General features: G+C 42.3%; 1 protein-coding gene across 18 annotated transcripts in view; it reads left to right on the top strand.

Annotated features, from left to right (window-relative positions):
- The first annotated feature begins 261 nt into the window (after window positions 1–261).
- Window positions 262–16,770, top strand: part of Crem (cAMP responsive element modulator) — an 87,838-nt gene continuing 71,329 nt past the window's right edge. For 16 of the 18 annotated variants that reach the window (XM_036187728.1, XM_036187726.1, XM_036187719.1 and 13 more), the window contains exons 1-2: window positions 262–491; window positions 11,464–11,564. In XM_036187728.1, the coding sequence (XP_036043621.1) occupies window positions 11,521–11,564 (44 nt within the window). In that variant the 5' untranslated portion in view covers window positions 262–491; window positions 11,464–11,520. The remainder of the gene's footprint in view (window positions 492–11,463; window positions 11,565–16,770) is intronic. The other 2 variants (XM_036187742.1, XM_036187715.1) reach the window with 1 other exon arrangement.

Genomic DNA, 16,770 nt, shown 5'->3' with positions numbered 1-16,770 from the left:
AGTAGCCCCGCCTCCAAACGCTAACCCCGCCCCCATAGGCCCCGCCCCGACGGTCCTTTTCCGTCCCCCCCCCCCTCCCCGCCCCCCAGTCCCGTCCCGTCCCGTTCTATTTAATTGTTGGCTCGGCAGCGCTGCCATCCCGCTGACGGCCGGCAGGGGGCAGAGTTCGAGCCTGCAACTTTTTTTTTTTTTTTTTTTTTCTCCTCCCTCCTCGGCCCGCGGCCCCTTAGGGAGGCGGTCGGCGTGGGGGAGGGCAGGGGAGGGCGGGGCTCGAGGCCGCCGTTCGGTCGGCTGCTTGCGCTACTTTCTGTTCGCGTCGGCGGAGAGGCCGCGACAACCGCATCAGAGCTGACGTGGGCGCGACGTGGGGCCGCCGCCGCCGCCGCCGCCGCCGCCGGGTTGCCTGGGCGGCGGCCGTCAGGGCTCTGCGTCCCCACCTCCTCCCGTCCGTAATCAGTGACGAGGTCCGCTACGTAAACCCTTCGCGGCGGGTAAGTGGCGCGCCAGCCTCGCATCACAGCCCGCGGCGGGCGGCGGCTGCTGCTCGGGACGCGGCCTTCCGCCCGGCCTGCCCGCACCGCCGCCCGCCCGCCCGCTCTCTCGCGGCTCGCCACCGAGAGAGCTCACGAAACTCCCGAGCGTGCAGCGGGCCGTCCGCGCTCGCTCGCTCGCCCTCCCTCCGCCGCACTTCATCTCGGGTCCCAGCGGGAAAGCCGGGCGGCCGCTCGGGCTCGACGGGGCGGTCCAGCTCGCCCCAGCCCTGGGGCCGCCGAGTGTGGCGCCTTCGCCCCAGCGCTGCGTCCGCGGTGTAGATAGGGAACTAACGTGCCCCATGTCTTCAGAAAGGCAGGCGCAGGGACCCCACACACCGCAGGGCAGAGCCGGGGTGGGGGGAGCGGCACCCCGAGTCGCAGATGGTGGTGGGGTGGCCCAGGGGTCTCTTCTGACTTGATGTTCGGGAGCGTCGAGCCCTGAGCCCCCAGACCCGCGGAGCTCTTCCCTCGGTCGCCTGTCACACGAGTCTCCAACCGCCAGCTTTCCGCTCGCCGTCGCCCCAGAGCCAAGCTAGAGCCCCCTTCCTTTACCGGGCTGGCTTAGGTGACTTCCTGCTTTTCTGCGCAGTGTGAAGCGGCCCCGACCCGACTGCCCTCGTCCAGCATCACATTGGTTATAGTAATTTGTGTTGGTGTTTTCCCTCGGGTGACCACATCAAACTGGTTTCCCTTCGGAAGATACTGAATCTCTGAACTTGAGACTCCTTCTCAAAGGAACAGTGTGTCCAGACAACGTGTTTTGGCCAATAAATGTGATTATTTATCCGAAACTTTAATTTTGAGAGAGGGTCTCAAGTAGCCCAGTTCCTTGAACTGGTTATGTAATGAGTGACTTTGAACTAATGATCCTCCTGCCGAGCGCTGGGGTTTTAGGCATGCACCATTCTGTGACAGTTTAACCAAACACACTTTAAGAGGTTTTAATCCTTCACCTGTGAATTGTAATTGGCATATTAAATACGGAAGTGACATGAGCTATCTTGGTGAAACTGTAAATAGACCACTGTAACTAGTGTTTTCCCAAGTGACAGTGCTTCATGTGTAATAATTTTGGAAGTGTGAAATTGTTACAGTGAAGTTACATGTATCTGTAAGATATGAATAAATTTTTAAATGTATAAACAGAGGAACTTTTAGTCTTTTTGCTTTTACATTGTGCCCAAAAGTTAATGAAATTTCCCTCTACTGAAAATTTATTTATTTAGGTTTTTCGAGACAAGGTTTCTCAGTATAACAGTCCTGGCTGTCCTGGCACTCACTTTGTAGATCAGGCTGGCCTCGAACTCATAGAGATCCACCTCCCTCTGCCTCCTGAGTGCTAGGATCAAAGGCATGCGCTACCACTGCCTGACTTGTAATGAGAAAATTTAACATGCTCCAACATCATAGTGGATAGGCTGTATTTTGGTTTCCTACAGAGGTAAATAACTGCATGCTTGCACAGTCTTGCTTAGAATATAGCATATTATAAATATATATGGGAATCCTGACCAAATCTTTACTAATATAAACATTTATTTTCTTTTTCATAACATTATCATCTGAGTAAATATTGGGTCATAAAATTGAGCCAGGTTATTGCTGAAGGTAGTCTACTGGGGATGCTCTCAAATGTCCTGTCCCATTTAGATAGACTTCTTTAAATATGTTTTTTAAAAAATTCCATTTTGAAGGAGAGAGAGAGAGAGAGAGAGAGAGAGAGAGAGAGAGAGAGAGAGAGAGAGAGAGAGAGAAAATATGCTATGTATATTTGGGTGTTCTCTGAGGCCAGAAAAGAAAGTGTGTGTGATCATCACTTGGTTGGAGCTGGAGTTAACAGTGATTGTGAACTGCCTGGTATAGGTGCTGGGAACTGAACTTATGTCCTCCAGAAGAAAAAGAAGTGTTCTTAATAGCTGAGCAGGTTCTCCAATTCCATTTAGGTAGACTTTGTAAAAATGAAACTCAACAATGTGAACTCTTGCCAATGAGAGGCTTTAACTTTTAGAACAGTGTTAGAACCATTGGTTGATGGGGAAATAAACCTGCAATAGCTGAAATTTCACAGTGTATTTTTACTTTATTGAACTGATGAGTTTCATATATGAAAACAATTTTTGTTCTTTGTTTCGAGACAGGATCTACTATGTGTCCTAGGATGTCCTTGAATTTGTCACCCTGCCTCAGCTTTCCCAGGTGCTGGGATTATAGGGTGTGACACTCACCAGACCTGACCAAAGACAACTTTGAGAAGAAATACGAACATTGGATGTGGTTTCAGTATTATCAGTGTAGGAACTTAAACATAGAGATGATAGGAAAATGTCTCACTTGGAACACAATGGGCATAAATGAACACTTAGTGGTTACATTAACAGTTTCCTTTAGTTCAGTGTTGTGACCCTGCCTAGCATTGGAGTGTTCCTTGGTAGTTTCAATCACCTGTACCACCTCCCACAAAGTAAAAGAATACATGAAGTTGTTTGTTTTGGTTTTTTGAGATGGTTTCTCTGTGTAGCCCTGGCAGTCCTGGAACTCACTCTGTAGACCAGGCTGGCCTCAAACTCAGAGTCCCCTGACTCTGCCTTCTGAGTGCTGGGATTAAAGGTATGTGCCTCCATCACCCAGCAATATGAAGTTTTTAAACTGTTTTTCTACCATGACAACTGTATAGTAAGTAAGGAGTGTATGTGTAAGACTAAAAGATTTCTTTGTTCTTGTTTTCTAATGCTGTTAGAGGACAAGGAAGAAACTCTTGGGTAATTTTAGTAGGATTTGTCTTTGTTTTGTTGAGACAGGCTGTTCTTCACCTTGAGATCCTCTTGCAGCTTAGAATAGAATATTGTCTCAATTTATTTCTCTTTGATAATACAGTTTTATTTTGTTTGGAAATGTTGTCTTAGTTACTTTTCTATTGCCATGGCAATACACCATGACCAAGGCATGTTTATAAAGGAAAGTATTTAATTGGACTCATGGTTCCAGAAGGTTAGAGCCCTTGACCATCATGGTGGGGAGCATGGCAGCAGGTAGCAGGCAGACAGACAGACATAGTGCTGTAGTGGTAGCTGAGGATCTGGATCTGGCCCACAAGCATTAGGCAGGGGTGGGGGGGAGGGGAGAGAAGAGAGAAGAGAGGAAGAGAGAGCTAATTGGGAATGATGTGGGCTTTTGAAACATCAAAGCTCATCCCTAGTGACACACCTGGTCTAACAAAGCCACACCTCCTAATCCAGTGGGTTTCGACCTGTGGGTCATGACCCTTTTGGGGACTGTCGAATGACCCTTTAATAGGGGTCACATATCAGGTATCCTGCATATCTGATATTTTCAATTCATAACAGTAGCAAACTTACAATTATGAAGCAGCAATGAAGATAATTTGATGGTTGGGGGATCACCACAACATGAGGGGACTGTATTTAAAAAAAGGTTGCAGCATTAGGAAGGTTGAGAACTACTGTCCTAATCCTTTCCAAATAGTTCCACCAACCACAGGCCAAGTATTCAAATATTAGAGTCTATGGAGGCCATTCTCATTCAAATCACCACAAATGTTCTTAGAAGCCCTTTCTTCAACGATGAATAACAAATATCATCCCTGGGCCTTGCATGTACTAGGCAAACACCCTACCACTAAGCTGTAGTCTCAGCTTAGTTTGATAGGATGAAAGCCTCCAGCTTTGGAATTAGGATACCTTTATCATGTCTACTACTACTTACAGATGCTCTGGATACTTTTATTTATTTTTATGATGTGTGTGTGTGTGTGTGTGTGTGTGTGTGTGTGTGTGCTGTCCACGTGAGTGTGCAGTGTACTCTGTGTGTGTGCATTGCAGAGGCCAGAGCAAGACAACAGAGTGTTGTCTGTTGCTTTTTGCTGTAGTGCCTTGAGACAGGATCTCTCACTGAGCTGGAAGCTTTCCATTTGAGCCAGGCTGGGTTGCCAGAGAGCTCTTGGCATTCTTATCTCTGCTCCCAAATGTTGGGGTTAATGGCTTGCACAGTCATGCCTAACTCTTTAGGTGGGTGCTTGGAATTTGAACTCAGGTCCTCAGGTCTTCATTCTTATAGGGCAAGCATTCTTACCCCCTGAGCTATCTCTCTAGCCTAGTATGCTTTTATTTATTTGTTTATTTTAGGCAAAGTCTCATGTTGCCCAGGCTAGACTTAACCTTCCTGTGTAGCTGAGGGTGGCCTCCAGCTTCTACCTCAAGTGCTGGGTAGATCCTGCATTCTTAGTTGCCAAAGGGATTACATTTGGTTAGTTATGTTTCATTGCTTAGGTATTACTTAAATTTAAAAAAAAGAATTTTATGTGTATGGGTGTTTTGCTTACATGTATGTCTATGTACTACATGAATGCCTGTTACCCACAGAGGCCAGAAGAAGTTGTCTGATCCCCTGAAACTAGAGTTACAGATGGTTGTTAGCCACCGAGTGAGTGCTGGAAATGGAATCTAGGTCCTTTGTAAGAGCAACAAGTACTTTTAACCACTGAGTCATCTCTCCAGCCCCTTAGGTATTTTGTTCAGAAATACAAGCTAGAACCAAGCTAGGTAAGTATAATAATTGTTTAAATTCTTCTCTCTAAATACTGGCTAATTTTTTTTAAAAGATTTTATTTTATTTATTATGTACACAGTGTCCTGTCTGCACATATCCCCACAGGCCAGAAGAGGGCACCAGATCTCATTACAGATGGTTGTGAGCCACCATGTGGGTGCTGGGAATTGAACTCAGGACCTTTGGAAAAGCAAGCAGCGCTCTTAACCTCTGAGCCATCTCCCCATATTCATATTATTTTATTTTTATAAATTTTATTTTATGTGTATGGGTGTTTTATCTCCCCCCCCCCCCGCCCGTGTGTCTCTGTGTGTGTGTGAGTGTGTGAATGTGGTACAGAGTGATGGAGAATGCCAGGTGTTCTTACCACTCTGCACTGTCTCATAGCCACAGTTTTTTGGTTATGATAATTATAGTTTTGAATTCTTTTTCTTTTATTTCTTTCAACACTTTCTTGCAAAAGCTATCTCAGCAGTACAATATTTAAAGATTCTACTTTTGGTATTTAAAAAGGAATAAAACCCTAAAACTTTTTTTTTTTTTTGAGCTGAGGCTCAAACCCAGGGCCTTGTGCTTGCTAGGCAAGCGCTCTACCACTGAGCTAAATCCCCAACCCCAAACCCTAAAACTTTGGCTGTTTTATATATGCTTTATATAGTACTCTTTACTTTTAAAATAATGGCCCCTCCCAGTGTTTTGTATTTGTGTCTAACTATAGTGTACACTCCCAAAGCAGAATTTAAAAAGTCACTATTAATTATGTGTATGTAAATGGATCTTCATGTGGGTATATGAGTGTGAGAGCTGGTGTCAGAGGAGGCCAGAGCTGGCAGATCTTCTGTAGCTGGAGTTACAGATGGTTGTGAGCCTCTGCTGCATTTTGAACTTGGGCTCTCTGGAAGAAAAGCAAGTTACTCAAAACTGTTGAGCTATCTCTCTAGCCTCCAAAAGTGTAGTTTTTTAAAAGGGAAAAGTCATTTTCAAAACATGTAGCTTAGTTTTCCAAAGTATAGCTCTCTTTTTTTTAAAAAAAATTATTTATTTATTATGTATACAGAAGAGGGTGCCAGGTCTCATTACAGATGGTTGTGAGCCACCATGTGGGTGCTGGGAATTGAACTCAGGACCTCTGGAAGGACAAAGCAGTGCTCTTAACCTCTGAGCCATCTCTCCAGCCCTAGCTCTCTTTTTAAATGATTTGATTATCTAATATACTGTTTAACACATTTCTAAAACTGCAACAGATGTGTCTAGCTTAATGAGGTCTGATGATAAACACAGTTCACTAGTTAAGCAAACATTGCTGCTATGCCTTTTGCTGGCTAGAGAACTGCAGTAGTAGGTTTTATAGAAGGAATGGAGAATATCGCCTAATTGGCATTTTGATAATGGAAACTGACTAGGTTAGCTCTTATATTGTAAAGTCATCTACAAACGTCGTCTTCTTTTTTTTTTTTTTTTGGAGGTAGAATTTTACTATGTAGCTCTAGGCTAGCCTTAAACTCAGTTTTCCTTCTGAGTGCTAGGTTATGGGTTATGTGCTTTGTTAGAAGTTTCTTTATATGTATATGTATATATATATTATTTTGTAGAAAGTTACACTGTAAAATTAAGTCAGTTAACCAAAGCATAGTCCATGTTTATAATGTTCCAAATATAAATTCAGTACAGTTTTTTCTGCAATCTTCATGGATGTTAATGGGTGCTGATTGAGCATTGTAATTAATTGAAGCTTTTATGTCAGAGAGTGAAAACAAAGCAACATGTTGGTGATTGGCATGATAAATGCCAGGTGTTGTTTCTATAATCAAGACTTATATGATAAGTTTTCATGGTTATGGTACATGATTTCCCTACCAAATGTGTACAGAAATCTAAATCTAGGAAAAGGAAAACTAATTTTTGATTAAATTTTTGTACTTAATATAAGCTGTTATTTTCCTATTTTTTCCCAAATACTTATGACCAGCATTCAGGAGACTCAGGCAGGAGGATTACTGCCAGTTTGAGGGCAGTCTGAACTGTTTGAAATACCAAAATCAAAACAAACAAAAAAACCCAGACACAATTCTCCACCTAGGGGTATAGTTTAGTATTTGCCTAACATGTATTAGGCCCTAGGTTTAATCCCTAGTACTATATGCACAGTCACACACACACACACACACACACACACACACACACACACACACACAAAAAAAAAAAAAAAAAAAACAATAAAAATTTCAAATTATGTACTATTGACACTGAAATAAACTGGGAACTCTGCTTCAACAAATCCTCACAAAGTTCTTCTGAGCCTAGGGGCTGTAAATGATGGAATTGCATTCCTTAACCTCTCAGTGCCCTTCTAATGAGCTTTAAGTCTCCACGCAAATCCCTAAAGTCAGTGTGCTTAGAACTTTGGATATCTGTCCTTACGGTGAAGGGAACTATGCAGATATTATTATCATTATTCTTTGATTATATATCTGTTCCCCCTTTAGTCTGTAGGCTCTTTGAGAGTAGAGTGTCTCCAGGAATTTGCATAAGAGCATGACATATAAGAGATGCTGATTGATAGATTGTTAATAAACCAGTTAATGATCCCTATCCTTTCTCTTGGGTATAGGACTTTTTTTTTTTTTTTTTTTTTGAGCTGAGGATCAAACCCAGTAATAAGACTTTTAAAGAGGATAAAATATTTCCTTATGAAATGTTAGCATTGGGTTGGGGATTTAGCTCAGTGGTAGAGCACTTACCTAGCAAGTGCAAGGCCCTGGGTTCGATCCTCAGCTCAAAAAAAAAAAAAAAAAAACCAAAAGAAATGTTAGCATTATATAACTAATAGTAAGGGTTAATCTCAAGGAATGGCACCCTATCTTTTTAAATTAAAACTTGATGATGATGATGATAATGATTGTGTGTGTGTATTGGGGAGCTTGTATGCCATGTTTTTAGATCAGAGGACAACTTTGTCCAGTTGGTTCTCTCCTCCCTTTACTTACATGGGTTCTGGGGATTGAAGTCTGACCACCAGGCTTATATATATATGTATAAGCTAATGCCTTATCATTTAAGCCGTCTTGTCAGTCTTTGATTTTTTTTTGTTTTTGTAGCCCAGGCTGGCCTTGAACTCACAGGGATCTGCCTGGCTCTGCCTCCCGAGTGCTGGGATTAAAGGCGTGCGCCACCACCGCCCGGCTCAATTCTTTTTTTTTTTTTTTTTTTTTTAAAGATTCACTTATTCTTAGTTTATATGTATAGGTGATTTGCCTGCAGGTATGGCTGTGCCATGTGCATGCAGTGCCGGGGGAGTCCAAAAGAGGGCATTGGCTTCTCTGGAACTGGAGTTAGAATTGTTAGCCACTGTATAGTAAGATTTACTTATTTATTATGTATACAGCAGGCCAGAAGAGGGCATCAGATGGTTGTGGGCCGCCATGTGGGTGCTGGGAATTGAACTCAGGACCTCTGGTAGAGAAATCAGTGCTCTTAACCTCTGAGCCATCTCTCCAGCCCAAGCAAGTGTTCTTAACTGATGAGCCATCACTCCAGAGGCTCCCTTTGGTCTTTTTAATGCAAAGTACCTTGTAGTTCAAGCTGGCCTTGAACTCCCAGTGTAGCCAGGGACAACCTTGAACTCCTGATACCCCAGCTTCAGCCTCATGAGTGCTGGGATTACAGGTGTATGCAAAAGGGTGACAAGCCTGACTGTTGTCTGAAGTTTCAAAAAGAGGCCCGGTTGGGAAGGAGTTCTGGGAACTAAGCCCTACACTTCTGGCATTCTTTCCAGCACTGAGATGAAATCTTAGGCACTTTGGTCTTTTTCTTTACCAGTTTTGCCTCATTTTACAATATCAATTGTTGAGAAGTAAAAAATGGTTAAATTAAAAGAAAAGATTTATTATGCTGGGTATACTCCTTTAATTTCAGTACTTGGGAAGCAGAGGCATGCAGGTCTCTATGAGTGTCAGGCCAGCTAGAGTTGCACAGTGAAACCTTGCCTAAAACAATTAGTTTTATTTATGTGTCTCTGTGTGAGTATGTACATAAGTGTGATAGTAGAGCCCAGAGGAGAGCACTGGATAAATCCCTTGGAGCTGGAGTAACAGGCAATTGTGAGCCACCCAATGGGCAGGAACCAAACTGAGGTCTTTGGAAGAGTACAAGTGCTCTTAATCATTTTACCATTTCTTGAGGTTCCCCAGTACCCTCTTCCCCTTTAAAAATGTTTTGAGACAAGGTTTCTCTGTGTTACAGTCCTGACTGTCCAGGAACACTCTCTGTAGACCAGGCTGGACTCAGAGATCTACCTGCCTATGCCTGGGATTAAAGGTGTATGTCACCACTGCCTAGCCTTTTTTTTTTTTTTACAGTTATTTAGTGTGTGTGTGTGTGTGTGTGTGTGTGTGTGTGTGTGTGTGTACACGTACGAGCATGTTCACATCTGTGGATGCCCGAGACAGGAGGTCAGTGGGAGTCTGCTCTATCTTTTTTTTTTTTTTTCAGCTGAGGATCGAATCCCAGGGCCTTGCATTTGCTAGACGAACGCTCTACCACTGAGCTAAATCCCCAGCCCATCTGCTCTATCTTTACATGGGTTCCAGGGATTGAATTTAGGCCATGAGGTTTGGCAGCAAGTAGCTTTACCAGTATTTTAATTACTTAGGTATCAGCCTCTTTGTTCGTGTTTGTTTGTTTGTTTGTTCCTAGATAGGGTTTCTCTGTGTAGCCCTGGCTATCCTGGAAATCTCTGTAGTAGTCTGGAACTCAGAACTGTCTGGGATTAAAGGCAAGTGCCACCACTACCTGAGTTTCTTTTCTCTTCTTTTTTTTCTTTTCCTTTCCGTCTGTCCGTCCCTCCCTCTATCCCTCCCTCCCTCCCTTCTTTCCTTCTCTCCTTCCTTCTTTCCTTCCTTCTTTTCTTTTCTTTTCTTTTCTTTTCCTTTCCCTCTCTTTCCCTCCCTCCCCCTCCCTTTCTTTCTTTTTCTTTGATTTTTCAAGACAGAGTTTCTCTGTGTAACCCTGGGTATCCATACCAGCCTTTTAAAGTGGACTGAAAGGAAGTTTTTTAGATGAGTTGGTAGTTTGGAGTGCAAGCTGGGGCTGCCGGAACACACCTTCAGTCCTAGCACTCCGATGCAGAGGTAGGAGGATCTCTGTGAGTTAAGGGCCAGCCAGGGTGGACTAGTGGGACTGCTTCTCAAGAGAAAATAAAATTCTTTGACAAAACTCAACTTTGAATTTAAGGTAAAAGTGGCTGAAAATTTTGATGTAATGGAGTGAAATTTAAGAAAATGATAAATTCAGTCTGGAGAGATAGTTCCAGCAGTTAAGAACACATACTACTCTTCAGAGGACCCAAGTTCAAGTCCAGCACCATGTCCAGGGGATCTGACACCTCTGGCCTCTTCAGGCATCTATACTCTCAAGTGGGGATGGACACACACACTTAAAAAATAATAAAAAAATCTCTAAAAAACAGAGAAAACGATAAAATTAAGTTTACAGAGCTGTCTTGGCCTTTGTAAATAGTGGATAGCTGAGTGCTGTACGGTGTGTTGGGTAGCACTGTATTTAATCCAGTGGATTGAATCTGAGAAACATCCATTGTAAGTCTTAGGACTTCCTTCTAGGAAGAGAAGAACACTGAATAATAAATTGATAAGGGTTTTATGTGTTTTTTAAAATTTTTTAAAATTTATTTTATTTTTTGGTTTTTTGAGACAGGGTTTCTCTGTGTAGCTTTGTGCCTTTCCTGGGACTCACTTGGTAGCCCAGGCTGTCCTTGAACTCACAGAGATCTGCCTGGCTCTGCCTCCTGAGTGCTGGGATTAAAGGCGTGCACCACCACCGCCCAGCTGTGGTTGTTTGTTTTCTTAGATGGTCTCACTGTGTAACTCTGGGTGGTCTGGAACTATATAGACCAAAGTGGTCTGGAACTCATACAGTTCTGCCTACCTCTGCTTCTCTAATGCTGAGATTAAAGATATGTGTCACCATATCTGACATAAATTGATAATTCTGAAGAATACAGAGCCCTTTTCAGCTTTTAATTCTGGTTTTTAGTTTTAAAGAAGCTAGACTACTTACCAAGCATAGGGGTACACACCTCTAATCCCAGCACTTGAGATGCAGAGGCAGCTAGATCTCTGTGAGTTTGATGCAAGCCAGACAGGGCTACATAGCAAGTTCCAGGCTAGCTAGGGCTACAAAAAGTAAAACCCAGTCTTAAAAAATAAATTAAATAAGTAAAAAGGAGAGAGAGGAAGGAAGGAAGAAAGAAAGAAAGAAAATATTTTTTTTCTGGCTCAGTTTTGAGAATTTAATTTTTTAAAAATAAAATATTATGACCTAATTCAACATTGTAATTTTACTGCAGGATAAATAAAGAAGAAAACAGGGAAGGAGCAAAGCATTGGTTACACATGTAATAATAATGAGCAAATGTGGCAGGAAAAAGTATATGAGGACAAATGTAAGGTAGGTGGATATGTTTTCCTATTCTTGGGAGGTCTGCATGCGTGCGTGCATTTACGTTGTGACAGTATATACTCATTATCACTCAGCCATCCAGCTAAGGCCTTGAGGTTTTACAGTGTACTCTGCAGAGCAGAGGTTGAAGCTGAAATGGGTGTTCACATTTGGCTCTTGCTGAGTTTTGATGACATCTTCTGCTCAAAATAGACATGCCCATCTGGATGTGGATGGCTGAGGGGAATTATAGAATTAGAAGAGTTCTCAGAATTTGAGGCATCTTGTAGTCGGAAGTTTTCTCCCTTGCTATTATACTTTGAAAAGGAGAGGAATCTCCAGAGTGTTTTACAGATTTTCTCTTACTTATCCTTAGGAAGCACTGTTTCATCAATTAGATCTACCTCTAATAAGAAAATAAGTTTTCTATGCCTTTTCTGGTAAAGCTGCTTGAGAATAGGAACACGCTTTGGAGATGCAGCTTAGTTATCCTAGCATGCACAAAGCCTCAAGTTCTAGCCTTAGCAGCAGATAAAGTGGGAATGGTGGTGTAGGCCTTAAGTCCCAACATTCCAGCTAAATAGATAAGAGAATGAGGAGTTCACGGTATTTGGGCTAAATAACAATTTGAGATCAGTTTGGTCTTAACCGAGATCTAATCTTAAAAGAAAAAAAAAATTAGTGAGTTTTTTTTCTTCCAGTTGTATTATATTTTAAGAGCAGATGAAAAATATCTCAAGGGCAATTTAGTTGTTTACCAGTCTAATTTGTCTTTATAAATTGGGAAGACCCCAGTCTACAAGTTTACTAGTTAATTATAGTTTTAAAATGGTCTCATTTTTCAGTTAGAATTTTGGGGCTGTGCTTCCTTTCCTCTTCTTTGATCCTAACTTTTAAGAATTGTTTCCTGGGTGCCCATGATAGCACTTATTTCAAATGTTTCCTTTTCCCCATCCTTTCTCTTGCCTACATAACCTTGAATATGCTGCTTGTGTGGCCCCATCCTCAGCAGATGTCATAATTTCTGCCTGTGTTCTCAAAGCATTTCATACATATCATACTTCACATAATTTAAGAAGTTCCTTGTCCTTGGCTTTGTGGTAGGACTATGATCCAGCACTTGGGAGGCTAGGACTCACAACTTCAAGGGCTGCCTGGCCTACATAGTAAGATTCCATCTCAAAACTAACACCACACCCCCACCACCGTCCACACACACAGCAGATACTGTTGATGAAAGGCAATAAGAAAAGAGATAAAGTATTGGAACTGTTAAAGGAAGGACATTTTCCATAGTAGACTATAGATTTTTATTTTCATATAATTACTCTTAAATTGTCATGATCAGATATTTAAGTATGGAAATGACCTTGTAGTATATACTTCAGTAGACAAATGTGAGAGTGGAAGCCTTGGATTCAGGTAATGGCTATTGAAAAGCCAAAAAAGTAAGTGGAAGACCTAGATGAAGGATTTGTAGAATCTGGTAATAACTTAGTCTCGTAAAAACAGTTGGTAAAAAAAAAAAAAAGTTGGTATTTTTACTATGTTAATCCTGCCTATCCATGAGCCTGGGAAATCTTTCCATTTTCTGACATCTTCTGCAATCTCTTTTTTCAGGGACTTAAAGTTCTTGTCATATAGGTCCTTCACATGCTTAGTTAGAGTAACCCCAAGGTATTTTATATCATTTGTGGCTATTGTAAAGGGTGATGTATCTCTGATTTCCTTCTCAGCCTGTTTGTCTATTGTATATAGGAGGACTACTGATTTTTTTTTAGTTAATCTTGTATCCTGCTATGTTGCTGAAGGCATTTATAAGCTGTATCAGTTCCTTGGTTGAATTTTGGGGGTCACTCAATGTATACTATCATGTCATCTGCAAATAGGGAAAGCTTGACTTCTTTCTTTCCAATTTGTATCCCCTTAATCTCCTTATGTTGTCTTATAGCTCTGGCTAGAACTTCAAGTACTATATTGAATAAGTATGGGGAGAGGGGACAGCCTTGTCTTGTTCCTGATTTTAGTGGTATTGCTTTGAGTTTCTCTCCATTTAATTTGATGTTGGCTGTTGGCTTGCTGTAGATTGCCTTTATTATGTTTAGGTATGTTCCCTGTATTCCTGATTGCTCCAAGACCTTTATCATGAAGGGGTGTTGGATTTTGTCAAATGCCTTTTCTGCATCTAGTGAGATGATCATGTCCTTAGTGCATGAGCTGGCTGTTTGGAACCTTGGCCTTACACAGGGACACTTTGCTCAGCCTGGAAGGAGGGGACTGGACCTGCCTGTACTGAATCTACGAGGTTTAAATGAATCCCCAGGGGAGTCTTGGCCCTGGAGGAGATGGGAATGGAGGGGAGGGGCTGGAAGGTGAGGGTGGGAGCGGGAGGGGGGAGGACAGGGGAACCCATGGCTGATGTGTAAAATTAAAACACAAATATAATAAATAACAAAAAAGTTGGTAAATACATTACTATGTTAATTTAGCCTTATTTTGTCTGCATTTTATGTATTTTATTTCTCTCTTATTGGGGCAATATTTTTAGATTGGCTATCTTTCAGTCAATCTAGGCTTGCCTCAAACTCACTGTGTAGTTGAAGCTGGTCTTGAACTTTTGATCCTACTGTGAATTAGAGGCATTTGATACTTTGCCTGGTATATTTTTTTTTGCTGTGATAAAACACCATAACCAAAAACTGCTTTAGGAAGACAGAGGTTATTCTGGCTTAAGGTTCTGGAGGGCTAGAGTCCATCCATAATTGGGGGCGTGGGGATGGGCACAGCATCAGGCAGCTAGAGAAGAAAGCTGAGAGATCACAACTTGAAGTTTGGGTTGTGAGTCTAGCCTTTAACAGCTGAACCATCTCTCCAGCCCGAGAGATCACTTACTTACTCACTTACAGGAAGCAGAGAACAAACTGGAAGTGCATAGAAGGTGTGTGTTCTCTTTCTATAGCAAGGCTCTCCTTCCTAGAGCTTTCATAGCCTCCCTAACAGCCAGCGACCAAGTGTTTAAATATTTGAGTCTATGGGGACATTACCCATTCAAACCACTACATCTGGCTTTTATGTTCTTCTCTTAATAGAATAAAACTTCTTGTAATATGATTTACCTTGTAGAAAGATACCATATAGAAACCATTAACATAAAATGAGTTCAGAAGTAAAAACATAACAAAAGAAATGACTTTTCTCCACTTAATAACTGAGGGTCTGAGGATGTAGCTCAGTAGTAGAGCACTGCCTAGCATGCATATAACCCTGTGCTCCCCATCCCAGAACTGCAAATTGAATGAATGAATGAATAAATCAATAACTTGGAGGAAGGTGCTCAATTTTTACTTATTCTACTTTGCTGGGAGACTTATCTTCAGAAACTGCTTACTGCCAACAGATCCAGGCACATGATTATAACACAGTGTAGACAATGGGGAAGGAAATCTTTCACATTATATCACAGTAGAAAGCAGGTATATTAGGTCCTTAGAATTACTGATGCTGAACTTCCCCTGTAATACTTCATCTAATGTTATTATTCATTCATACTAAACAGAACACTTACTTATCAAGAAGACAATTATGTAATTGTTTTAAGTCTTAAAAGATTATGTGTGTGTGTGTGTGTGTGTGTGTGTGTGTGTGTGTAGGTCAGAGGACTGCTTATTTGTGTCAGGTTTCTTTTTTTTTTGTATACAATCTTTGTTAATGCCAAGGGATAGTACAATTTTTGTATCTCTATTTTAAATTTTTTTTTTTATTTTATAATTCAATTTAATTTTACATATCAGCCACAGACTCCCCTGTCCTCCCTCCTCCTGCCCTTCTCTTCCCACCCTTGCCCTTTCCCCAATCCACCCCCCATTCTCATCTCCTCCAGGGCAAGGACTCCCTGTGGATTCAGCTCAGCCTGGTAGATTCAGTCCAGGCAGCTCCAGTCCCCTCCTCCCCCGCACCCAGGCTGAGCAAAGTGTCCCTCATAGGCCCCAGGCTCCAAACAGCAGCTCATGCACTAAGGACAGGTACCTGGGAGCCTCCCAAACAGTTCAAGCTAATCAGCTCTCTCACTTATCCAGAGGGCCTGATCCAGTTGGGGGCTCCTCAGCTATTGGTTCATAGTTCATGTGTTTCCACTAGTTTGGCTGTTTGTCCCTGTGCTTCTTCCAATCATGGTCTCAACAACTCTTGCTCATACAATCCCTCTTCTTTCTCGCCAATTGAACTCCCAGAGCTCCAGCTGGGGCCTGGCCGTGGATCTCTGCATCCGCTTCCATCAGTCATTGGATGAGAGTTCTACCATGACAGTCAGGTGTTTGGCCATCTGATCACCAGAGTAGGACAGTTTGGGCTTTCTCTTGACCATTGCCAGTAGTCTATTGTGGAGGTATCTTTGTGGATTTCTGGGGACCTCTCTAGCACTTTGCTTCTTCCTATTCCCATGGGGTCTTTATTTATCATGGTCTCTCTTTCCTTGTTCTCCCTCTCTGTTCTTGATCCAGCTGGGATTGCCAGCTCCCCTAAGCTCTCTTTTCCTTGACTCTTGCCCTTCATTACTGCCCCCACCCCTCACGTCCAGTTTGCTCATGTAGATCTCATCCATTTCTCTGTCACTGGGCGATCATTGTGTCTTTCTTAGAGTCCTCCTTGCCAGGTAGCCTCCCTGGAGTTGTGTAGCAGTCTAGTCATCTTTGTTTTACATATAGTATCCATCTGTCAGTGAGTACATACCATGTTTGTCTTTCTGTGTCTGGGTTACATCACTCAGGATGATTTTTTCTAGATCCATCCATTTGCCTGCAAACCTCATGATGTCATTGTTTTTCTCTGCTGAGTAGTACTCCATTGTGTATATGTATCACATTTTATTTATCCATTCTTTGGTTGGAGGGCATCTAGGTTGTTTCCAGGTTCTGGCTATTACAAATACTGCTGCTATGAACATAGCTGAGCATGTGCCCTTGTGGTATGATTGAGCATTCCTTGGGAATATGCCCAAGAATGGTATAGCTGGGTCTTGGAGGAGATTGATTCTGAATTTTCTAAGAAAGCATCATATTGATTTCCAAAGTGGCTGTACAAGCTTGCATTCCCACCAGCAGTGGAGGAGAGTTCCCCTTGCTCTACATGCTCTCCAGCATAAGCTGTCATCAGTATTTTTGATCTTAGCCATTCTGACAGGTGTAAGGTAGTATCTCTTAGTCGTTTTGATTTGCAT

The sequence above is a fragment of the Onychomys torridus genome, chromosome 5 (assembly GCF_903995425.1).
Source record: "Onychomys torridus chromosome 5, mOncTor1.1, whole genome shotgun sequence".
NCBI classification, from domain to species: domain Eukaryota; kingdom Metazoa; phylum Chordata; class Mammalia; order Rodentia; family Cricetidae; genus Onychomys; species Onychomys torridus.
The sequence above is the reverse complement of the archived record's forward strand: the minus strand, read 5'-3'. Positions and strand labels throughout refer to the sequence as shown.